The following is a 24,364-nucleotide window of genomic DNA, read 5'->3' on the forward strand; positions in this document are numbered from 1 at the left end:
GGACACCCAGGCACCTCCTTCCCTCCCTCCCCGCCCGCAGCGGATGAAAACAAACAGCGTCGGCGATGGCGGCGGGGCGGCGCAGGCCGCTGCTCTGAGGGCACCGGCAGCCCGACCCCCGCACCCCCCACGGGCGCCGACCCCCGCGCCGAGCCGGCCCGCTGCGAGATCCGTCCCCGCCCCGGTCGCCGGGATCCCGGGGACCGAGGAGAAGGAGGGGAGCTGACCGGAGCCCTTAGGGCGGCCGCGGGGGGGGCCCCTGGGGCTCGGAGACGGCGGCGGTAGCGGGCCCGGGGCCGCGGGGAACCCCCCGTGCCCGGGCGGGGCGCTGAGGAAACGCCGGGGCACGGCGGGGGAGCGGGGCGGCGGGCCCCCCTCGGGCAGCCGGGCCTCGGCGCGGGATGAGCCGCCGAGCCGCCAGCACTGCCGCCCCCGCGCAGGTACCGGGGCCGGGGCTTGGGGGTCCCGGGGCCGGGGAGGGCCGCGGAGGGGGGGGGGGGGTGTTCTTCGAGGGGAGGGGATCGGGCCGCGGGGCTTAAGCCTTTGGCCGCGTTTTACTTTCGCTTCGCTGCTCGCTAAAGTCAGGGTTTGCTGCGAGCTGTGTCGGCTGGGCTTCGTTTTCCCAGCGGCTGGGGACCGTCAGTGGAGGCCGGGAAGGATGTGGCCCGCCGAAACCTCTCCAAGTGGTGTCTCTTAAAATCAAAGTGCTTCGGAGGCTATTCGAAATGGTGGAACTTCAGACCCCGTGGTCCCCTGTGTAGTTTTCCTGTAACGTGAGTTTGCTGTCTGTTAGGAGAGGTCAGGGGTTTACAAATCACCGCATCCTTCTTTGCTGTTAGGGCGAGCTGCGGCTCTTGGGGCACCGCCAGAGTCATTCCCATCGATTTGGTGGGAGCAGAGACGCCTTCCGTGTCAGTGAACAGGTAGGAAAGGGTCACTTTGGACTAAGCCTACAAACTGCCTACTTACAAACCTCAAAAGTGGTGTGACTAGGCACATCATAAAGGGGAAAAACATGGTAAATTACTGCCTTAGCTGAAAATTAGCTGGCTGTGCAAATGAAGTGTAGAGCATCTCCAAATTATTGCAGGAGTGGCCTGACCTGGTGGAACCCTCCTTCTTGTGGCAAGAAGTAAGTCGTTCAGATGAGCCAGGCTGTATTTAGATGTCCGGAAGGATCATACAGGATCACCTTATTTTGCTTAAATGGTATTGTATAATCCCGACTTTTCTGAACATGTATTCGCACAAAAGTTGAGACCTGGTGATTATATTGGTGGTTGTAGTACAGGGTATGTAGAAGCAGCTTCTGGTTTAGTCTGTATACTTCGGCCTGACAAACAAAATGAGAGGATGGACCTTTGGACTGACACCATATTTAGACCTTAGGGAAGTACAGAATGTAACTGCCGGTCAACAGGAATTACTTAATTTTGTTTTTAAGCTGGTGGATCTGGCAGTGCTGGCTTTGGTAAGATATGTCCTAAACTGGGAAGTCATTTATCAGTTATGAAATAAATCTATTTCCTGATCAGCAGGAAAAATTGCCTCTTTATCAGTCAAAACTTAATCATATAGTGAACTACTATAGAGCCTTTGATCTTATCAACATATTATGTGAAACAGTTTTTCTGCTAGAATCTACTCTAGTCTTCCCTGAAAAAGATCCATAAACTTTAAAGAATGAGAGTGGTGCACCTTAAAATGTAGAACTGTTCTCTCCCTCACCCTCTCTCCAGGTTTCTGACTAACCTACTAAGAAGGCAAAATGGAGGTTCATTTTAAGTAATTGTAGGATACAGGAGTTTGACTTGTAGGCCCAGCCTTGAAACGGAGTGCTGTCTTTGTGGAGATCTTTTTATAGTTGCTTATTAATGCACTCAAAATACCTGCTTGCAGCGAAGCTTCTTCGTCATTGAAGAGGATGTTCTAGGAAAGCTTTCTTGGCAGTCACGGCCATTTATCAAAGGCACTCTGTTAAACGCTTCAAAAACTTCCATGTGCTTCTTGTTTACCTGCATGATTCAACGAGGCTTTTCTGGAGCTTCATGTAGGACGTTCTCAGAGATTGAATTTGGGTGCTCTATTAACAAAGGAGTTTTGGAAGAGTGGTAGGGACAAGGAGCCCGGTCCGGGGGGCACAGTCAGGTAACCGGGAACATACAGCTGGGATGAGAGCTGTCCACAGCCCTCTCCTTACAGCGACCGCCCTTCTTGTTTCTTCCCTCTGGTCTTTTTAATATCATTTTGGGATAGGAACCGTGAGTAATTACTCTGCATCAGTAAATATCTGTTTGAAAGGAAAGCAGGATGACTTTAAGTTGTAGTAGCCATGGCTCAAAGTGAAATCGCAGAGGAGGGAGGTGATGGAAGCAGCCTGTATATACTTTCCCCAGCAGCCATAATAATGCCTGGTGTGCATCAGGTGCTTCTGCTCCTCCCCCATTTATGTACGTGAGTGTCAAACAGACGTATACGCTAAATTCCCACGTAGGAGACACATACTGTAATGCAAGTATTCACAAGTGTTACTGTGCACCTGTTGTGTGCCCGGGTTACAGGTCTCTGCAGGCAGCGGGGCTGCTGCTGTCAGACTGGAGCGTGGCAGGCTGGTAGCTGTAGTTTCTCTGGGCTTTACCAAGAAACGAAGGGGAGGGCTCTTGCAGTTCATTGCATCATGCAAACAGGGTGCCTGCCATCAGCTTACACTGATTTGTCCTTCTTGGAGAAGGAGAGTATAAATACCAGTAGCGTGTGTAAGGCACAATGCTTAGATGTTAAACTGTTGGATAAGCCTAGTATTCTTCTCTGCCTCATAACCCTGTGAGAAAAAATAAGGCTTTAGTCAAAAGAGCCACACGTGGCAGTTCTCCTCTGAACATCTGTTTCTGACGTTTCTGTTTAAAGCAAAGTGGAGACAAAAGCAGACAAAAAAAGGCAGTAGTATGAAAATGGATGTTGCAGGAAGAGGGAGACAAAGCAAAAAGTCGTGTGGCCAAAATGCTTGGTTTTAGCTGTGAACAACCTATGTGTAAGGATAAAGCAGTGAGGTATCAGTTTACTTAAGGGATTACTTGAGGGGGAATCAGTCATCTGTGGGTTTCTAACCTAGACCAAAGGTTATTTCCTTCTAGTTGTTATTCAGTGTAAAATTAGACAGCGTTTTCCTTGAGCTAAGCATATGCCTGGATACTGGCACTTAACAAGGAGCCGTGCTGGCATTGCAGCCTACAGGACCCGAGAAGTTGAATAGGTTTGGTGGAACTAAGTTTAAGGGAATTCCTTCCTGTTCAGGTCAGCTGGTGGCAGCTAACCTGAGGGTACCGAGGCATTTTTGTAAATAAAATGTTTGCTGTAATTCTAGGCCTGTCTTGACTCTTACCAAGAATGATTTTAAAGGTGAACACTGTCCTAAGCCTTAGCAGATCTCAGGTAATCGCCAGAGGCCCTCCTGCAAAACTTAGGAGATGGTGGTCATCAGATGACAGCCCTTAGACATGTCAGGAGCTGAGTTCCAAGGTCCCAGTTTCCCCCTGAAATTACAGATTCCTGACAGGAAACCTTGCCTGATGCTTTCTGCTCTACTTTAGGCTCTGGTGAGTCAACTGTTGCTGGCATTTGGAGCTTGAGAGGTAAGAGTATGAATCTCCAAATGTTTCATGAATGTTACAGATAGTTTGAGATCTTGCAGGAAGAATGCCAATTCTGTTGCAGCAGGGCAGAACCATGAAGCTTTCATTTTTTGAACGCTGAATCTAAGACATGGCTCTGGTAGCTGTTTCTCTCCTCTCTAGAGACATTTGGGTATATAGTCATTAGAACTAATTCCTATACTGCGCAGAGAACCATGCTGATGATCTGCTTTGTTACGTTTCCTAACAGACCAGTGAGCCTAACACCTTCCATTAGTTCCCGAATGTCTTGCAATAGTTGATAACTAGAATTCTTTCCCAGCCCCATAAGGCAAATGTAGGTACTTTATTTGACAGCTCTTCTACAACATCAGGATATGTACTTCCTTGCACCTTTCTCCAGGGGTCGCATAGAAATGCTCTCTCGCTTCTTTTCACATTAAAAGCTAATTTGATTTCTCTTGGTATTTAAATATCAGCATTCTCTTTGCTGAGAAAAAGGTGTATTTTTTTTATGCAGTGTTTTATTGCCCATATCATCCAGGTTTTGTTGTAGATCTTGGGTCCCCTCAACTCTTACAGTGCTTTACTTAGATAAGTCAAAAGAATAATAACAGGTCATTGTTGCCTATTTTTTTGTAGTGGGAAGTGTCTATACTAAAAGCTTACTTTTTTTTTAAGTTACAGTGCTGCATCAATTAACCATCTAGCGCTTTTAAGTGCTGACATCCTTTTGTATCCTCCACCCTGCCCCAGTAGAAAAGATCTGTAATCTCTTGTCTAGTGGAGGTAAAGGCAGGGAAAGAAAGTATAATACTTTTGATGAGGACGGTAAAATATCCAAAGGATAATTCGATAATGCATCTCATGTTGATTCGCTTGTGTTGTGACTTCTCAAATTAAGTTATAATTTGTAATGAGAACAGTGCAGCGCTAGGAGATGCAGTATGAATGTAGCCTAGAAACTTTCACCTATATTAGATGTCAAGCTTTCTTTTTATCAAGTCATTCAGAAAGCAGCACTCTTCTCTATAAATTGCAGTACCCTTATCTAGCAGCCCTTCTTGGATGGTGCTCCTAGAGCATTACTTAAAATAGGCATTTACTGCTATTAAGTGAGATATTTTAAATAGAATTTCTGGCTGTGTGTAGTCATTAAAGATTATATGATATTTTCTGTGTGAACAGGGCTATTACCCCCTTTGCCCTGCTGAGCTTTAATTTGTATAAATAGTGTACCTTGCTGCAAGTTCAGTCTTTGCTTAAAGATTGAATCCTGAGTAGAGTAACCTTGTGCATGGCAGCTGCTCATGCTTACTGACCTTAGACCACCAACGTTTCTGTGATGAGCAGTGCGTTCCATAAATACGTGATGTTTGACAAGCTGCTTCAGGCTGATTAGCTGTCTCAAAACAAAAACAGCAACAGGAATTAAAAGTGATTTAATACTTTGAAGGCTTATGAGCAAAAAGTACAGTTAATGCTGCTAATTAAGGCATTCGTCCCCATGGCCTCTGTACGATTATTAACTTACACGTGAAGAAACTGAGAGACAGAAAAACTGTGATTTATCCCAGGCTGTGTGGCGTGATGGTGACAGAAATCTGATTAGTGCCTTGGCCTGCCTCACTTCACACACTGTGCAAGTTCATTGTATTGCTAGAAACAATCGGTATTTTGAAAAAACGAGGCAGGGTGAATGTGGGAGCTAAGTATTTGTTGTCAGAGCTTTCCAGAGAAGCGAACAGAGAATTTTGGTCTACCCCTTGGCAAAAATTTATCTTCTCAGTTGGTTGTAGGTAAATTTGTAGCTGCACAGGTTTACTGCAGGTACTATTTGTTGGAAGTAAAGAAGCAGCGTAGCCCGTTCCAGCAATCGTTTATTATATAGATTTCAGTATCTGCTGAAATACCACTGGAATACTGTTTTTAGAATTTCAGACTTCAGAATTCAGACTTCAGAAAACAATTTGGTTTGGTTTTGACCAGTGCTGATAACTGAAGATAGATTCTTTCTGAAGCAGAGACTGCCATGTCTGATTAATAGCTTGGTGTAGAATCCAGTCAGTGTGGTATTGGGGTGTTTTGGGTTTAGTTTTTGGGGTGGTTTTTTTTCTTAATTAAGCTAGCAAAATTGGAGAACTTGTACCCAGTTTTAACTGTGAGCCCCCTTTGTTGTTTCTTTGCTCGTGTCTTTTGCACTGACCAGATAAACTATTCATGCATGTTTATTTGTCGCACCCACCCTGCAAAGTTCTTAGCATGTTAGGATTTTGACAGGCAGAGGTCTTTGGTGCTTATAATTTCTTTTGAGGTAGCCTCTGATGGCAAAATATTTCAAAATCTTGAAATGCAAACAGAAAGCTGAAGAAAGACTTCGTTCCCATGCCTGTGCTATATTTCAGATTGCCATATGCAATGGACACTGATCTCAGTTCCCAAGACAGGAAGGACCTGGACAAGTTCATCAAATTTTTTGCTTTAAAGGTAACTTTTTCTCCTGTGGGCAAATGCCTCTTCTTTCTTGTTTAAGAAAAGCCTTACCTGCTGTGGCTAGAATAACAAGGTTGGGGTTTGGGGGTGTTTTTTTTTGTTTTTGCTAGAGACCAAAGCAAGAAAAGCTGATGTCAAATTTAGGAGATTTCTGAGAATAACTAGAAAAACATATTTTCCCCTTTTTTCTACCTTCAAATCCTCTTCCCTCCCCCAGCATTGTCCTGCTGTAGAATCAGTTATAGGCACTTCACACCTCTGTCAGCTTTGGGCTCCTATCAACACATCTAACCATCCAGCTGTTAGGTAGCACCTTCTGTTGGACTCTTTCTTTTCAGCCTATCTAAATTTTTATATTGCATCCAAAAGCAATAGTACCAGAATGTTCTTTTGAATTATGTTGATACATAATTATAAAATTTGACCTCACTGGGTACATAGATGCAAGTAGATACTCTGACAATAGCTATGTTATAAATGTACAGATTAACCTGACTTTCGTTTAGATTTCCAGGTTCAGGATATAGTTGTAAATTTTGTTTCAGTATTACCAAAACTGTGCAACTCGTGATTGCAAAATTGACTTAGTCACTTCATGTTATTACAGAGAAAGGTCAGCTTAAAATTATTTTCTGTCTGAAATGCATTTATGTATTATATATAATAATTTAAATTTATTAGACCTGAAGATTAGCATAGCAAACTCCTCTATGTCTGGTCAGCCCTTTCTTTTTTTTTTTTTTTTTGACTTGGAATTTGTCTAGCTCAGGTTCTGAACTGAGGGCTCTGCTGAGCTCAAAACATGAGCGTGTATCTTTTCCTTTCTATTCCAGACGGTACAAGTAATTGTCCAGGCCCGACTTGGAGAGAAAATCTGTACCCGATCATCATCCTCCCCAACAGGCTCTGACTGGGTAAAGTCATGTTTTTTAAAGCAACTCCATAACTGTTGGGGTTTGTGTGTGTGCGCATGCACGCACGTGTGTGTGTGTTGAGAATGCAAGGTAGTTGTTATAGTCTTGTGCAGACTATAATAACTATTCACAGAATAACTACTATGTTCAGTTACGTTCATTGGTGGTGTGGGAGGGTGTTTTGTTGTTGTTTACATGCAACATGTCACTCTGGGCTCTTAAGGGCTGATTAGAGGAGAGAGAAATGATACCTTTCAGCACTCTTGCCAGCTAAGGCGCATTTCCAAGATCTGCTGGGGGTGGGGTGGTGAGGTTTTTTTTGTCAGAAGTTTGCAACTCTGCAATTCAGGACTTTGTAGTAATGGGCTTTATTAAAATTGAAGAGACTCAGGATGCTCTGTGGGTGAAGACAGGACTCAAGCGAGTGAAAGGGAACATGATTTTTATGGCAGGATGAAGAAAAACATTTGAATTAGCAGCCAAGGAAATATTTGCAAATATGAAAAGCTTAAGCCCATCTGGGAATTTTCTGTTTCATAAATATTTCAGTGGACACTGACCTAGTATGTTATGTATGGGTGTATGAGTCTGTCTACAGTGTACCATTGGGCAGTTTTTCAAAGAAATAAAAAAATTTAATGATCCCTTTCATTCTGCAGTTCAATTTGGCAATCAAGGATATACCAGAGGTTACTCATGAAGCAAAGAAAGCCCTGGCAGGACAACTGCCTGCTGTTGGACGGTCTATGTGCGTGGAGATTTCTCTCAAAACCTCAGAGGTAAGAATTGAGTCAAAATAGATGCCATTTTTGTTTTACCTGAATCTTAAGTCACCTACCAGAGCTCCTGCCCTTTAGTCCAAGACAATGTGAAAATATCTTCATTTATGAAGTTAGGTAGTATGCTAATGAAAAGCAATGTATTGTTTAACAGAAGCAATTCACTGCAAATATCTGAGGCCAAACACACTAACGATAGAGCAGCAAAATTAAGTTTCTTAGACCATGATGGGCTTAGCCATTCTGAGGAAGGTATTCCCTCAGGTGATCTAATTGTGCAGTGAGACTTCCAGCGCACCTTTTTCTATTATTGCATTACAAGAAAGTGGGAGCCAGGAGAAACATCTTAATTGAGAAGTGTGGCTGTTGATGATCACTAATGAGACGTGAAAAGGTTTGTGTTCTGAATTGAGCCTTTGTTTGCCATCCTTTCTCTGATCCAGGGGGACTCCATGGAGCTGGAAATTTGGTGTCTAGAAATGAATGAAAAGTAAGTGCATTCTTCACACTTTGTGTGTGTGTGTTTGTTTTAGCTGATGAAATGGGGAAGCCTGCTCAGTCCATGGTGATGACTAAGCACATACTGGCTGTGTGGCCTGGGTCACTTCAGAGGGAAATCCCCTCTTTGTCTACTGCAGCAGTCAAACTGTTTAATATTGGTGTCAAGAAAATAAACTAGTAATTTTATTACTTCTTCATTCTTCCATTACAACTAGTATGCTTCCTCAGATACAAGAATTCATATACTCAGTAATGACAAATGTTTTTAATAGTGAAAAGATGTTTTTCTCTAGTAGAAGGCTGCATGGCATTTTTCAACAATTACTTCTACAACAGGTGTCTAGATTTAAGTAGGACTATTAGCTGGTTGGTCAGTAACAGGTAGCCACACTGGGGCTTTATTTTATCATTTTGGCAATAAAACCAACATTAAACAATTGGCACAGACTAATTTTGATTTAAAAAAAACAACAACAAAAAAACCCAAGCAAACAAAAGCAAACAACTTAGTTGGGAACAAAAGACTAATTTTTTCCTTTGTGTTCTATAGGTGTGACAAAGAAATCAAAGTTTCGTACACCGTATACAACAGGCTGTCTCTACTGCTGAAGTCTTTGCTTGCTATAACCAGGGTAACTCCAGCCTACAGACTCTCAAGGAAACAAGGCCATGAATATGTAATATTGTACAGGTAAAGCAGAATATGAAATTCCCGATTTGAAATACAAATAGCAGAGACTCTAGACTTGCACAGTGCAGCTGCAAATGTGGTAAAAAGGGATGAGTGATAATAAATTCAAATTATTTGCATTTAACTACTACTGATCAGTGACAGAAAAGAACTTTGGGCTATATATCACCTTATAGCCTCCATCTGAGCCATCGAAAGAAAAATAAAGCACAGGCTGTGAAGTATTGTTGTTTGCCTACCATGCTGAGAAGAGTACAAAAATTCTACATGCAAGCACTGGTTGAATTGCTTATTAGCATCCAGTTGAGGCTTAAAAAACTTAAAGAGAAATTTCTGATTAGATTACCGTTTTCTCTTCCTTTTTCTTGTCACATGACATGTCTTCCTCTGAAGTAGCTGGAAGGTTTTTTGAGATGGGCATTCTAGCCACTTCTTTTGTGTTTTTTTCTAAAGAGCAAAAGTAGTTCCAGCCTTTCAACTCATAAAATTAAATAAGGAATAAGGATATGTATAGCATTATGTCCCCAGTGGACCTAATACCTTTTCTTTTTCCTTTTCCTGCAGGATATATTTTGGTGAAGTCCAACTGAGTGGCTTGGGAGAAGGTATGATTAGGCAACACACACAAACTAGAGCAGAAATGTTTTCCATACTTGCTAGCCATTTATTACTATTCTTAAGTGCCATAAGGAAAATTAAGTCTGAGGTTTACATATGCTTTTTATCTGGATCTACCGGTGAAAGGTTGTGTCATAAGGTGACAGGTATAATGGTGGTACTTTGACAAAATCTAGGGTGATTGATTGCCATTTTGACTCCAGTGATCCGTAACTGAAATAACTGAAGTCTGTTGATAAGGGGCAGGACTGGTAAAGGAGATCATGATTTACTCAGGAACAAGAAGCACTTCAGAGCAATATTTTAGACCAGGATAGGAAGTGACCTCAGAAGTCTTGTAGATGAAGCCTACCAGCAAGGCAACCTAGTGCTGCTGTTTTGTTATGGGTTCTATATGTGTCTTTGGAGTTCAGATTGCAAGGGATAACAAAAACACTATAGAAATAAGATAATGTAAATTCAGAATAGAAAAGTATGGAACATAAATAATCAGTGAAACTGATAATCATTCCTTAACCTTACAGGTTTCCAGACAGTCCGTGTTGGGACTGTGGGTACCCCAGTGGGCACCATCACTTTGTCTTGTGCCTACAGAATCAACCTTGCTTTCATGTCAACCAGGTGAGAAAATGTGGTCATGCCAGAAACTGTTTTACAATAATATACTATTAAATCCCTCATATTATGAGCCCCTAAATCTTCCCCTAATGCTTATCCTTTCCTGCTGAGATTCTCCTTCATGGAGAATACTCTCTCTCATGCTTAAGTCTTGCAGCAAGGGAAGTATTTGGGTAGCCGTGAGCCAGACTCTAGAACAACAAATTGTTGAAGCATGCTTGGAGTTGCAGGACTGAATTGTAAAGATGCCCTGGTCCCATCAATAGGCACAAGGGTTTTCTGTGAGGGCACCATGAATTGGGATGAGAGTAGAGAGAGGAAGCCAATAACAGCATTGCTTGTTGCCTTGCAGGCAGTTTGAGAGGACCCCTCCTATCATGGGGATTATCATTGATCACTTTGTGGACCGTCCTTATCCCAGCTCTTCACCCATGCATCCCTGCAATTACAGGTGAGGAAATACTGAGTTGAAGTCATGGGCCATGGTGAAGGCATCAATTATGCCCAAATACAGAGCCTTTTCCACTACTTGCTGACTGCATGGGAAGGGAGACTGGAGGATTAGTGTCAATCATATTGACATGGTTGAGCATATGAGGAAGGGTGACGTTTTTCTCCACACATGTAGAATACTGAGTGCAGCAAGCCCTAGTATTTTCCCAAATTCCTTACAGAAGCACTTGGACACAAACATCTTAATCTTGGCTGTCTTTGGGAATTTGAAAGTGTAACAGTTAATCCTGCTGTAGAACTATGTGTCCAGAGGCATGTATCTCCAGATATTTCCACTGGGGAAAGATCAGAGTTTAATTTCTCTTTGTAGATGGGAGGTTTGTCTTCTCTAAAATGCATGTGAGGACACTCAGATTGGGACCAGTGGTATTGTTTGACAATGGTTCTGTAAGCACTGAAGCCAGTAGCATTAGCTGGTATAACAAAACCTTTAGTTAAAAATAACAGAGGGAAGTGTTTCTATGTGGGGATAGAAGAAGAGTGCCTGGAGAAAATTAAAGTTTTCATACCTTGTTTTCCTCAGTTCTGCCAAGTAGATGAGAGCCCTTCATAATTCTCCTTTCAAATCCACCCAAATACTCTCAACCTCCCTGCAGTGTTTGTCCCAGTGTGTTTTACTATTTGTTTGTTTTAAGGAATATTTCCAGTTAGAAAGCTTTTCTTTTCTTGCTGCTTTAGAGCTGGTGAGGACAATGGTGCAGTATACCCCTCAGTAGAAGATTCCCAAGAAGTGTGTACCACATCTTTTTCCACCTCTCCTCCATCTCAGGTAAGAGAAACGAGGCTCTTTTAGATAGAACAATCACTGTTAGGGAAGTGCACATACTCCTACATCAACTACTGTGCAAACTGGCAGCCTCCTGCTGCTAATTAAAATTTAATGTGTGGGTTATTTATATTGTTACACTCTGAGTAAAACCTAGTTAGATACTAATTTCAACAAAATGCTAGAGCACTAGAAAGACTGAATTACTGAGAAAGATTAAAAGAACCTACTGCTGTAGCTGGGCTGAGATGTGCTTGCAGAGAATAGCAGTGTACTTATACATTCACATACTGATACTGCAAGAAGATGAATTCAAGAGGTTGATGCCAGGCAGCCCAAGTAGTGGGAACAGACTGACATTAAGAAAGAAACACTGAAATATCAGGAAAATGCTTACAGCACAGTCATATTTTCTGCATTGCAGAATGGAAAAGCAGGAAAAAGCCAAAAGCTGTATTTGTTGGACGATCTAAAACTAGTTGGGGCAGCAGGAAGAAGTATCAAATTGGGTCATACTATTGAACTAGCAACTTAATACTCTGTACTTCCACCTACCCATGAAAAGTTTCAATTTTAAGATAAAGAGATAATGGTTTCCTTCTGGATATCAAAAACCAGAAACTCCAATTCCTCCTTCTTTTACTGTCCTTAAGATACCTGACTCCACAATTCTGTATTTTGAAGACTTGGCCAGATTTCCAGTTGTCCTATAGCTTTAAATATTCAGGAATGTCCTGCCTTATTGTCCAGCCAAGCAGATGGCTTTGATCTTTAAAGACAATATAAAGACTCTTAATCTCTTTTGCTGTCGATGTGAAACATAGAATGAAGTATAATTGGAATGCTGCTCCAAACTGAAAGAATTTGCTATGGGTCTTTCCACTGCTTCAGAGGAATTAGTATGACTGGTTTAGCAGAATGTATTCTACTGTATGAATGAGATAGAAATGAGCTTTTCTTACGAAGCATTTTTGTGCCAAGTGGATTTTGGGTGACAGGACATCAGGCAATGTTGAACTAATCAGCCAGCACTCACGGTAAGTCTGATGGAATAAAGCTTTTCTTACTCTGCAATATACAGCTCAGGAGATGAGTTTGTGGCCGTGTCCTGCCTTTTCACAAAATGGGTTAAATGCAAAAGGTTTCATAAGGAAATTTCCACTGGCTTGCTTGTGCCAGTGTTCTTAACAGTAATAGTGTATGTAAATACATTGAAGCTGACATTTCCCCAGGGGACATGAAGCTTTGCTGTCACTGAGGGGAAAAGCTTTATGAAACCAGATGAACCTCAAGGATTCACATTAAGTATGAGCCTACATTCTTGCTTTTCCTGTGGCTCATAGTTGCCATATGCTGAGTGCTTATTTATAAAGCAACTGCCAGTCTTTGTTACCACAGTTAGAATTCTAAGGCTGTCTTGGCAGAGTGGTATCTAAAGTAAATTAGAAGGGGAAAAAAAGTTAATTTCTTTCTCCAGCTTTCTATATACAACTTAATGTGTAGGAAAATATTGGGAACTCTGTGGTTCTGTAGGCAAATTGTCCAAATCTCTGCCTGCCTTCCCAGTAGAAATGAGGCCTAACCTGCATGATACAAGGGAATAGGCGTTACCTTTGCCCTGTAAACTTGCATAGCATGTCTGTGTGTGTTGTGGAGTAGCTCAAAATTCAGGAGAAAGTCTGGCCATGGGTAATACCCAGGAATGAAGCTTTCCTAAAACTGAAAACTGTTGGTAGGAAAATGACTGGGAGAGGGTATGGGACTGAACCAGGTTTGGATTGCCCTTTTTGCATTAGTACACTCTGTGAGACAGTGTTTACTTCTGGACTGTCACTCCTGTTGACAGACTTCTCTCTTCACATCAGTGTATTTGAACTGCACCTTAGCCTGGGTCCCCTTTATTCTAAGGGTGCAGCACAGACCTGCCAAGATATGATCCCTCAGAATGCTGAAAGATTAGGAGTTTCTACGGATGGGGAGTATTGAAATACATGCAATTTGTACATTTAAAAAAAAAAAATTACTCTTGGCTTTTTCTGGCATCTGCTCAGCCTTCTCCTTGCTAATTGGCTGGTACCAATTCTAATTAGCTGTGGAACAGTCTCTGGCAGTTACTTTCTGTCAGTGTTCACTGGACTCTAAAATATTACCTGAGTGGTTCACTGAGATTGGAAAACAGTCAATTCTTTACAAAATGAATGTGCTTCTGGCAATACTGAAGACTTCTGCTCTATGCGTAGGTGTGGCTGCTGCAGCCAAAACCTCTTCACTAGCATTCAGTTCATCCAACTCTTCATAGTTCTTCTCTGAAGTCCTTCTCTCTCTCTTTCTCTCTCCCCCTCTCTCACTCTGTCTCTTTTCCTTGTTTCCTCTGTGTGTCTGTGTCTGTGCACAGTGTGTTTTTACTGTCACAAAGGCACATTTTCAGACCCCTCCTCCTGTGGTGACGGACACCTTGAAGGTCCCAGTGATGGGACTGGCCTTTTCACATCAAGTGAGTTGTCAGTAGAATATGCTACACATGGCCAGATGTAGTTCTGGTATGACAGAACATATACAGGAAAGTAGAAATTTGACAGTGTGGAATGTTGGTTGTGCATGGGAAAGGCTGGTGAACCCAAAATGGGCCAGGCATGTTATCGAGACTGGCTGCTTAAATGCCTTTGCAGATGAAGGTCTCCCAAAGACAGGACAAACACCCCAAAATAAACAACAGCTGTTGCAAGGATTTTTAGTGAAAGAGAAGTACTAAGGCACAGCACTGAGTGTTTTCTCTTAACAGCCAGTGTCCTTACAACGTGGACAGTCATTAGTGTTCCATTCAGCCTCATGTGAATAAAAGTGCTGTTCATCATTCACACCCCTGTAAATGATATGAGCATTGGCACTGCTGGAGTATCACACACAGAGCTCTGAAAGAAGTGTTCCTCTTGAGGTCAAGCAAGCTAAAACAGGAAGGTTTTATTTAATCTGACCAGCTAGATTTCTAACTGGGGTTTCACTGCTTCCAGCACTTCATTCCTAAGGCAATTTCACAAGGGTTAGCTTCCCAGTTCTCTTTACCTAGCACATTTATGGGACTCTCTATTCTTTGGCTGAAGCTATCTGAACAGGCCTTGAAGATCAGCTCTTTTAATGTGCAATGGGAGTGGGTTCAAACAGTTGATAATGCAGTTGCTTTGGGGAAAAAAATGTTAAATATTAGCTCTTTAGTAAGTCGATGATGGCATTCATGCTTTTTCCAGTATGCGAAACAGGCCTGTAGAGCAGAGCTTCCCTGTGACTGGATGTCAGTCATACCTTGCACAACCTCCTCCTATGTGTGTAGGAAACCAGTCTTGTTTTCTTGTCAAGGCTCAGACTTAGTCCCCTGCAATAAGAACTTTTTAGACTAATAACCTTCATTATTGATTGCAATGAAAATCTAGCATCCTTCTGCCAGCCTGAAATGCTGTGCTGTGCCTCCAACTTTTCCTGTTCCTTCTTCAGTGACTGATGATTATTCAGACTGGGGGGCATTTCCCTTTCCCTTCCTCTCTCCTCTCCCTTTGCCCTTGTTTTTTCTCTTCTTTCTTAGCTTTCCAGCTCCCGTCTTTCCTATCAGCCTGCTGCCCTGGGAGTTGGATCAGCTGACATGGGGTTTCCTGTACTCTTTGCTGGTGGCTTGAATGCTGCACACCCTCACCAGGTACTTGTAGAGGGTAGAACAACCGTGGCTGGTATTGCAACCATTTGTGTCAGTTGTACATCTGAGAGAGGCTTTGAAACTAGTGCATGCGTTGGTATCCTGTCAGGAATGAAAAGAATGTAAGGTAAATATAGAGAAAGCACAACTTGCACAGGAGCTGGCTCCTCAGCATCCCTGACTTCACTGGGGTAGGGGTCATGTGGAAAAACTACGCCAAAAGAGCAGGCAGCAGACCTGTTTGCCTGCACCAGCACGTCACTGATTCCAAACTTCAGCTTCTTACAGAGCTGCTGCTCCTATAGCTGTCCAAGCACAGCACTGTAACCTAGACATAGGGTATACTGACAGTCCTTACTGGCATATTTGCATCTGTTCATCAGACAATAAGTTGACAGAAGTTTTTTTCTGCCTGTAATAGTGCTGCTACATCAGAGTTTTGCTGACACAATGATGGTAGAATAGAATAGAATAAACTTATTTCAGTTGGAAGGGACCTACAACAATCATCTAGTCCAACTGCCTGACCACTTCAGGGCTGACCAAAAGTTAAACATGTTTTTAATTTTTGTCCATATGCCTCTTAAACACTGACAGGCTTGGGGCATCAACCACCTCCCCAGGAAGCCTGTTGCAGTGTTTGACCACCCTCTCAGTAAAGAAATGCTTCCTAATGTCCAATCTAAACCTCCCCTGGCGCAGCTTTGAACCGTTCCCACATGTCCTGTCACTGCAAACCAGGGAGAAGAGATCAGTGCCTCGCTCTCCATGTCCCCTCCTCAGGAAGCTGTAGAAAGCAATGAGGCCATAGCAAGAGGATATGATTTTTTCTCCCCGCCTGCCTCCTCTCCTTGAAGCAGAGGACCTGTGGACAGAGAGCTCTGCAGTGGAGAGGAGTGGAGTAGAAAGAGAATAAAAAAGAGTTTGTATTGTGATGATCACCTTCTACTTGACACTTCTCTCAGCCTCATGGGGGCTAGAGCCCAGTCACATGCCAAAGACCCCACAAGCTAGTCCCAATATGACAGAATCTGCTCTGTATTGCACTGTGGTGCTGGCCTGATTTTGAGATCTCTAACTTGACTGTTCCTTTCCATCTCAGTTGATTGGTCCAGGCAAAGAGGGGGGAGTTCCCCCAATTCCTAGCCAGCCTGCACATGGCACTCAAGCTGACCAAGAGAGGATGTGCACCCCACTGGATGGAGTCCACTACTCAGCAGCTACTCCTTCTAGTAGGTAGGTTGGTTTTAGATGGTTCACCATTTACACTAGCCCATTCATAATCCTGTTAAGATAAAACTTTCTGTTTTCACCTTTTTATCTATTATTTGTAGCATAACTACTGTCTTTCCATCCCCGAAAAAAACCTAGCAGCTTTCTCTGGGGCTTTTTTCAGCCTTTCTCCAAACAATGATCTCACCCACCTATTCACACCTGCTAGTCACTGTAACACCCTTGCAACTTCTGTTATCTCAACTTTAACTTTATTATCAATTTTAACTTTTTTTTAATCTCTCTACTGTTTTTGCTGACTGTAAAACAACAAGATGAAGTTAAGTTCACAAGCGAGTCTTAAATTCTCCAGAGACGTAATGTGAATTGTTACCAAAACCAGTTGTAGTTACTGCAAATCTGTTCACTATTTTATTAAGAAACTTTAGATGCAAAGTTACTTAAAAGGAAACACTGCAAGCTCAAATGGTCCTAAATCACGTCTCTCTCAGCTAATTAAATCCTTCCCTTTTTTTTTTGGTCACTATATTTATTTCTTGTGAAGTCTCTCTTGGGGTCATGTAGTTCTGAATCAGATATCTTAAGCAGAGACTTTGCTATGAGGAAACAAAAATTCATAGTTGCACTAGCACTTTCCTGGGTATGCTATCTAAGCAGGCCTCTTGCCATAAGACTCAGATAATTTTTTTTTTGTTTTAAATTTCTGAATACCTGTGGTAGGAAAAAAATGAGGTCATACAAATAACTAATAGCCATGCAGTGAATTAATCATACTGGCAGTGGCTGTCGTGATACATTAGACTGCTGCCTTTGTAATCTGAGTGACAGATACAATTCTGGTTCTTGCCCTCACCTCCTGACAGGTCTGCGACTACTGTGTTACTGAAAAAATAATAGTGATGAACAGGAATTGCTGTGAACATGCACATTCTGAAGTTAAAAGTCCATCTCCAAAAGAAAAGCATATTTCAGCTGGCAGCAACTTTTCATTGAACTGAATAGTTTTTGTCCAGCTTTAAACAAAAATCTGATTCCACAAGTATCCCACTCCCCTTTTGTGCTCATGACTGAGGAAGATGTGGTACAAGGACAGAGATTTCTGTTGTCCTTCTTCTAATACCAGGAGTAAACCCAGAAAAATTAAGGAGTCTTGTGAAGCATGTCATTTGTCCATATTGTTTGTGCAGTGAGTCACTAATTAGTCTATTTTCCTCCCCCAGCGAGGACACAGAAACAGTATCAAACAGCAGTGAAGGGAAGTGTGGCTCCCCACATGACCTTTTGGAGACCATCTTTATCCGGAAGGTGGGAGCTTTTGTCAACAAACCCATTAACCAGGTAACTAGCAGTAAATCTTCTCAGAGGGCACCATAATACCCTCCTTCTCCCATCTGTCCCTACACAGAGGAGCAAAAAGCACCACAATGCCAGGGCAACCCTGGAGACTGAGAGGGCATATTCCTGCCTGCTGCATTTCCCTACAAAGTCTTGTCATAGGCTTGTTTTTCATAAAATCCTTGAATCCTTTCATAATATCCGCTGAATTTGCCCCACTTTACCAACACTCTGTTTGGGTATGGAAGACTTGATACTCTACTTGGGTCTCACAATGATCTGCCACTACCACAGGTTCATGAACTGGGGAAGCTGGTAGCAAGCTTCCCTTCCTTGAAGGGACATGCAGTAGACCAGTTCATCACTAGTAAGCAAGCATTTAAGCTCAGCTAGGGCAGCTTAGAGATCTGCCCCGTTCCTAGGGCTGCTCTTCTAGGCCTTTTGGATGGATGAAGAATTGTTTGACTTTGTAGCGGTTCATTAATCCTTGCCTGTATTATACAAGATGTATATAAGCAATCCCACCTCAGGGTATGTATCTGCATTAGGTCAGCTGAGTACAATCTCTCTATTTTATGCCTTTTAAATGAAGTCGTCAGCCCCCTGCCTAGTTGCTGACATGATCTGGGGCAATTTTTAGCAGGCCTGACAAAGACTTTGAATATCCTTTTCTGTGCTGGGTAAGCAGAGCATCTTAGTGAAATTCTGTTTGCTGAATCTCTTCAGGTGACCATGGCCAACTTAGACATTCCTTTTGCCATGTTTGCTCCCAAGAATGTTGAGCTGGAAGATAACGACCCCATGGTAAGCCTCTTCCAGAGGTATAATATGTGCCTTCTCAGCATCCCTTATGCAACATCCATGCTATTCCCTACCTTGAATACACTTTGGTTTTTGAGCAAAGAACTAGTTATTATTTAGATTTGTTTGGTTTCAAGAAGTCTCCCGTGTTGAGTCTTGGGCTCTCTAGACATGCAAATAACAGTATGTGTTTGCTGCCCCTGCTGTAGCATGTGGTTATTGTCCAACCTCCTAACTGCCCCCACACTGTCAAAATACACAGACAGATATGATCATAAGATCAGTACTCACTTTGATTTCTTGGGCAGGTCAATCCTCCTGACTCCCCAGAAACTGAATCTCCTCTACAAGGGAGCTTACACTCAGAGGGCTCCAGCGGCAGCAGCACAGGGAACACCCATGACGACTTTGTTATGATTGACTTTGTAAGTGCCCTCATCAGTGCTCTCACGTAACACCTCCGTGTTAAATGGGCTTCAGGTGCTGGTACAATGGCAGATGATGTAAGAGTAGTTTTCAGTAGGGGTGGAAAAGACCCATGGTTCCAAACTAGAGCTTGACAGTCCCAAAACTGCAAAGACACTGATACTTGGAACCAACAGCTACAAATTAAATACTCTTTCAGTTCCCTACCAACACCTGGGCTCGGTGTCCTCTCTCTAATACCTAAAGGAGCCAGATTCCAAGGAAATGCTCTTTTCCAAGTGCTCAGGCAAGCACAGATCTTGGCTGTTCTTCAGTTATTTAATCTGCATTATTGCTACAACAGTTGTAATGCCAAGATGTTTACCGGTAGCAGGTAATGTGGCAAAAGGGAAGCCAGTGTTTCTGAATGGGAATTAACGGCAGCATCTTTGGTTCTAGAAACCAGCATTTTCAAAAGATGACATTCTTCCAATGGACCTGGGGACATTTTACCGTGAGTTTCAGAACCCCCCTCAACTCAGCAGCCTCTCCATTGACATTGGAGCGCAGTCCATGGCGGAAGATTTGGTATGGAACCCTGAAATTTCTGTTTGCGGGAATCATATGTACTTTATAATGCTGTCCCCATTCCTAGTTTGAAAAAAGTCGTTATCTTCATAGAATCATAGAATAGTTTGGGTTGGAAGGGACATTTAAAGGTGATCTAGTCCAACCCCCCTGCAATGAGCAGGGACATCTTCAACTAGATCAGGTTGCTCAGAGCCCCGTCCAGCCTGACCTTGAATGTTTCCAGGGATGGGGCATCTTTCCGCTCTCTGGGCAACCTGTTCCAGTCTTTCACCACCTTAATTGTAAAAAATTTCTTCCTTCTATCTAGTCTGAATCTACCCTCTTTTAGTTTAAAACCATCACCCCTTGTCTTATCGCAACAGGCCCTACTAAAAGTCTCCCCATCTTACAAGCCCCTTTTAAGTATTGAAAGGCAGCAGTAAGGTCTCCCCGAGCCTTCTCTTCTCCAGGTTGAACAACTCTCTCAGCCTGTCTTCACAGGAGAGGTGTTCCAGCCCTCTGATCATTTTTGTGGCCCTCCTCTGGACCCGCTCCAACAGGTCCATGTCTTTCCTGTACTTCTCAGAAGAGACACCCTGCCCAAAGGGGGTCCCTCACTAACTTGTTCCAGACAAATGCAGTTGTTTATGGCACACCTGAGCTGCTGAAAGCTGCTGCCGCATGCTCGCTGTGGCTGTCATTGAAACCCCCAAAACTAATCCTACCTCTGGCGTGTCAGACTTAGTGGCAAATTAGGCCTGATCTTGCAGCCTGAGCAGAGGTAAAATCCTGGAGTGGCTGGTAAAAGTCATGTCTGGGTAAGTAAGTGCTGTATTGGGCTTGCAGGCGTTGTAACATACTGTGGGGAAAAATGAACACCAAAGGCCAAGAGCTGCAAGTGACTCAATGAAAGCAGTGACACGAGCAGGTTATTGTGCTGCAGCTGGTGGTGGGAATTGCACAAGGCGAGGCCCCAGTGCACCTACTGTTCCTGCAGAACAAACACCCTCTGGGCAGGGTGCCCTTCTCGGGGTCACTTGCTGGATGCTGCCAGAGGACTCCTGGTTTTGTTGCACGTGGGAAGAGGAGCCAAGAGCAGTGGAGAGGGGTTGCATGACAGAATTTTTACCTTAGTGTGTGTGTGTTTAAAGCTTCCTTTTATCTGCTGTGAATGAGGCCTGATCTGTATCCTTCTTTACCCTTCCAGGATTCATTACCAGAGAAGCTGGCAGTCCACGAGAAAAATGTCAAAGAGTTTGATGCCTTTGTAGAAACCTTGCAGTGAAGCTGTTTTCCAGTTTTGCTGCAGCAGTTCTTCCTCCTCAAGGCACCCTGGAGAATGAGGTCAACAAATACCTGTATCGCCCCTGCTCTGCCTGTTGTCTCACTTTGACTAGTTCCTTCCATCAAGTGAGCTTTCTTTGATTGCTCTCTTCAATAGCAGATACATACAGCTCATCTGCTGATTTTCCTCAACTATACCACCGCATAGTTCTGGACCGCTTATCCTGCTCACAGTCGGTTTTGAATTTAAGACTTCAGTAGGGACACAGGAAATCAAACTCCAATGTATGAAACTTACTTTCTCCTCAGTCTCTGTTCTGTGTGGAGGGGCTTTGTGAAATGTTGCCATATGCTTCCTCCAAAGGTCCTGTGGTATAAGTTCCCTAGGTATAGCTTCTTGCTAACAGACTTTTTCCTACAGTCTCCGATCCTGTTAAAGCATAGAAAGCTTTGGCTCATTTCCAGGGTCTGTGAGTTCAGCAGATTCAACAGTTTTAAGTCCAGGACATCCATTCCGCAGAACGGGGCATTTCATCCTGACTTCAGTGTGAGTGCCTGGCGCCCAGGGAGAGACGTCAGCTTTGGGACCTGTGTAATACAAATTACCTTTGTTTTCCTGCTTCTAAGGAACTGGGTCTCTACACAGTCGTTTTGTGTGAGGCCTTCTGTTATGCTGGCTGATAAGCAGGAATGAAAATACAGAAGCGCTTTCCACATTTCCTTCCTGAGTGTACTGACACTCGGCCATGCTGAGTTTACCAGTGTTGACTGTTGGCAAGCCTGCACGTAGCAGCTGTGATGATGCTGAATTCATAGTCTCTGCTTCTGAAATGTAACTGTAAATACTAGGAATCCTATTTCTTTAGGGTTATGTAACTAGGAGTCTTAGTCCAAGATTCTTTCCTCTAACCCTTGCAAACCTTCCTGCTTTATGGTTAATAGATGATCTTAAGAATCAAGAAATATTTATTGCTTTTAAAGAAACCTATATTTAAAAGATGTTCTGTTTTCATGTAGTCGTGCGGGTCATTCTGCCCAGGATCACTGCAGACAGCAAGTGTGCCATGGAACCCTGGCCAGTGAGACTGGTCTCTCTTTGCAGGAAAATATCAAGATATTTATTTTCTAAGACAGACTTGATTATTCTAGTATAATACTCTGTTTTGGGGACTATGTGTCCATTACATCCAGTCAGGGCCCATTGATGGAATGAAATGCACACATCAGTGTAGTGGAGTGGCAGGGACTTACTTGGTAAAAAGCTGTATTCTGGTAGGCATGGATGAATTTGCAGTGTTCTTCAGCCATTCAGAAGGCAGCTTCTTTAAAGAAGCACATTTTTGGGGAGCTTATGGTACTTTTTAATCAGCTGGCTTTTGATTAGCTGAAATTTTATTTTTGTAATGATCTGGCTATCAACAGTGTGACTGGCTGGCAGTGCTCTGTGGCTGATTTGGCTGTTGTGTGTCTTTTGCCTGATGTAAGGATGGGAGGAGAAACAGTGACACTAAACAGAAACTTAGATAAGGTAGGTCTTCTTGTGGTTCTCTCTCCCCCTCCCATGTGTAACTAGAGTGAGCAACTGCAAGACCCCTTACTGTCCTAAACCACTTCTTTTTTTCTTTCTTTCTCCAGAAGTGGGGTTGTGTTGCCTCAGTACTGAGGAACCATCTTAATTTCCTTAGAGTGGCTGAGTAACCAGCCTTCCAATTAGTGCAATGTGGCAGTTTCTTCAACTTGGCTGCATTCTTAATTGAAAGAGATTGCTAGCAGCTGATGGGGGAACCCCACCTCCTCTCTAGAACACTATTTCTGTGCCACTGCTATAGCAAGGAACTAAGTTCAGAATGGAGCTTATTGTAAGGTCAGAGCAACACAATGCTTTGTACTTTACCAGCTTTTTTGTTGAGTGATGTGTTCAGTGGGAGGCCATGTGAGCTCTAAAACTCTACGTAAGAGCTTTATTGAAGGAAGGCTACCCACCAGAACCTTTTTAGCTTACTCAACCATTTCAACTTTTCAGTAACCTCACAGAGAAATTGTTTAGTCCTTGCAAAATAAGATGCACAAACATTTAAGAAAGCTTCCAAGATAAACAGCTCACATGAGTGCTTAAGTTACATGGGCTTTAACAAATACTTGATCCCCGCAGCCAGAGCCCGCCTCTTTTACAGGTGGAAAGGGTCGCAGAAGGGTGCAGAAACACAAGGAATTAATGGATCAGCTGGCTCTCACCTCTGCTCAGGAAGTTGGTCTCTGCCACCTTGTAGGAAGTAGCTCACAGGCAGGTGGTTGCTGTCACCTTTCTCTTAATGTTACAGGCTGTGCTTGGGAAAGTGATACCATCTGGGCTGCAAAGCAGCAGGGATGGGGTAAAGTGCTGGTTCACACTGGATTCATGGAGAAAAATAGACTAGGTTGAACTTCATCTAGCCAGTGCTACTGCTGTCCTCTTCTCACACTGCCAAGCTGCAGCGTTGGCAGAAAGCATGCCATTCTTGCTAATCCTGTCCAGGAGGCCTCCTGAGCCAAATACTTGTGCTCATTTGTTGATGCAGTTCCTAACATAGCTACAGTTCCCACATCTTGTAAGGCAGAACGTCAGTGTGGCACGTTTTTTCTACTTCAAAAGACTGGCAATTCGCCTATATAAGCTGCTAGTGTTGAGCTGGATGGCCATAGCAATAAAGAGATTCTCTAGGGCTGAGTTATGTGCCTGTTTTCTGGACATTCCTCAGTTTCAACACGTAGTTGCTACATCTAGGCTCCAAGTTCCCTGACCACTGCACAAATACTCTGCTTCAGGAAAGATCTAGCTGCTGCTGTGGCCTGCCACAGATTGTGTTATGATGGCTGTTTATTTTAGCAGCTGTCTGCTCGATTCTATATTAAGGACAGTATGTATGTAGCTGCTGATTTACAGACACTTTGGGTGAAGGGGAAGGCTCCTAAATTGTATTGTTTTGGAAACAGTCTCCAATGTACTTCAAGTATTCAAAGAATTTCCAATAAAACTTTTACGTAAGCAACACACTGTTTGTGCTTTTCTCCACCTGTGCTGACAGGTCTGGGACAGTCCCAACATCTCGCTCTTTCTCCTCCAGGAAACAGGGTGGCCAGAGAGCTGCCTGTCAGCGAGTGCAGGATGGAGCAGGTTGCTGCCTCCAGCGGAGAGGCTAAAATGCACTGGCGTGTTACAGTTGGAGTAGTCAGCAGGATCCTGGTGAGACCACTTTACTGGAAGGAAGGCAGCGAGGAAAAGACAGAATGGATGCCTGGCTGGTCCCAAATGCAGGCAGGGGGAACAGTCACACAGTGTTTGGCCCTGGTGACCTCCGCAGTTTGTTGGGAAACTGAATTATCTGGATGTCCTGCCCCAGCTGAAATATCAACTTGTCTCCAAAAGAAAGGGGTAGGAAAAGGAAAAAAAAAAAACAAAACAAAAAACACCAGCAGAATTTGCATTGTACGTGGTTGCTACTACACGCTTAAAAGGAGTGTGGGAATGTTTTGATCTGATGGAAGA

At 43.3% G+C, this 24,364-nt stretch overlaps 1 protein-coding gene across 15 annotated transcripts; it reads left to right on the plus strand.

Moving 5' to 3' along the window:
* The first annotated feature begins 43 nt into the window (after positions 1 to 43).
* Positions 44 to 23,869, plus strand: ATG13 (autophagy related 13). Of its 15 annotated transcripts, none has more exons than XM_075030793.1 (19): positions 44 to 440; positions 6,038 to 6,119; positions 6,959 to 7,039; positions 7,699 to 7,818; positions 8,262 to 8,308; positions 8,870 to 9,010; positions 9,575 to 9,615; positions 10,153 to 10,249; positions 10,599 to 10,697; positions 11,438 to 11,528; positions 13,921 to 14,019; positions 15,103 to 15,213; positions 16,313 to 16,446; positions 17,664 to 17,781; positions 18,505 to 18,582; positions 18,888 to 19,004; positions 19,444 to 19,572; positions 20,025 to 20,114; positions 20,762 to 23,869. In XM_075030793.1, exons 2-19 carry the CDS (start codon positions 6,051 to 6,053, stop codon positions 20,837 to 20,839), a joined length of 1,740 nt encoding a protein of 579 aa, XP_074886894.1. In that variant the 5' UTR covers positions 44 to 440; positions 6,038 to 6,050; the 3' UTR covers positions 20,840 to 23,869. The 15 variants fall into 15 exon arrangements, with proteins under 15 accessions (XP_074886894.1, XP_074886897.1, XP_074886899.1 ...); XM_075030796.1 differs by having other exon boundaries at positions 15,130 to 15,213; XM_075030794.1 differs by lacking the exon at positions 44 to 440 and adding an exon at positions 561 to 1,209.
* The last annotated feature ends 495 nt before the right edge of the window (positions 23,870 to 24,364 follow it).

Source organism: Buteo buteo, chromosome 6, assembly GCF_964188355.1.
Source record: "Buteo buteo chromosome 6, bButBut1.hap1.1, whole genome shotgun sequence".
In the NCBI taxonomy this organism is placed as follows: domain Eukaryota; kingdom Metazoa; phylum Chordata; class Aves; order Accipitriformes; family Accipitridae; genus Buteo; species Buteo buteo.

Coding starts and splice junctions, on each gene's coding strand:
- ATG13 (XM_075030793.1), top strand. CDS start 6,051: ATGGACACTGATCTCAGTTCCCAAGACAGGAAGGACCTGGACAAGTTC. Junction 9,011..9,574: donor GAATATGTAATATTGTACAG/GTAAAGCAGAAT, acceptor CTTTTCCTGCAG/GATATATTTTGGTGAAGTCC. Junction 10,250..10,598: donor CTTGCTTTCATGTCAACCAG/GTGAGAAAATGT, acceptor GTTGCCTTGCAG/GCAGTTTGAGAGGACCCCTC.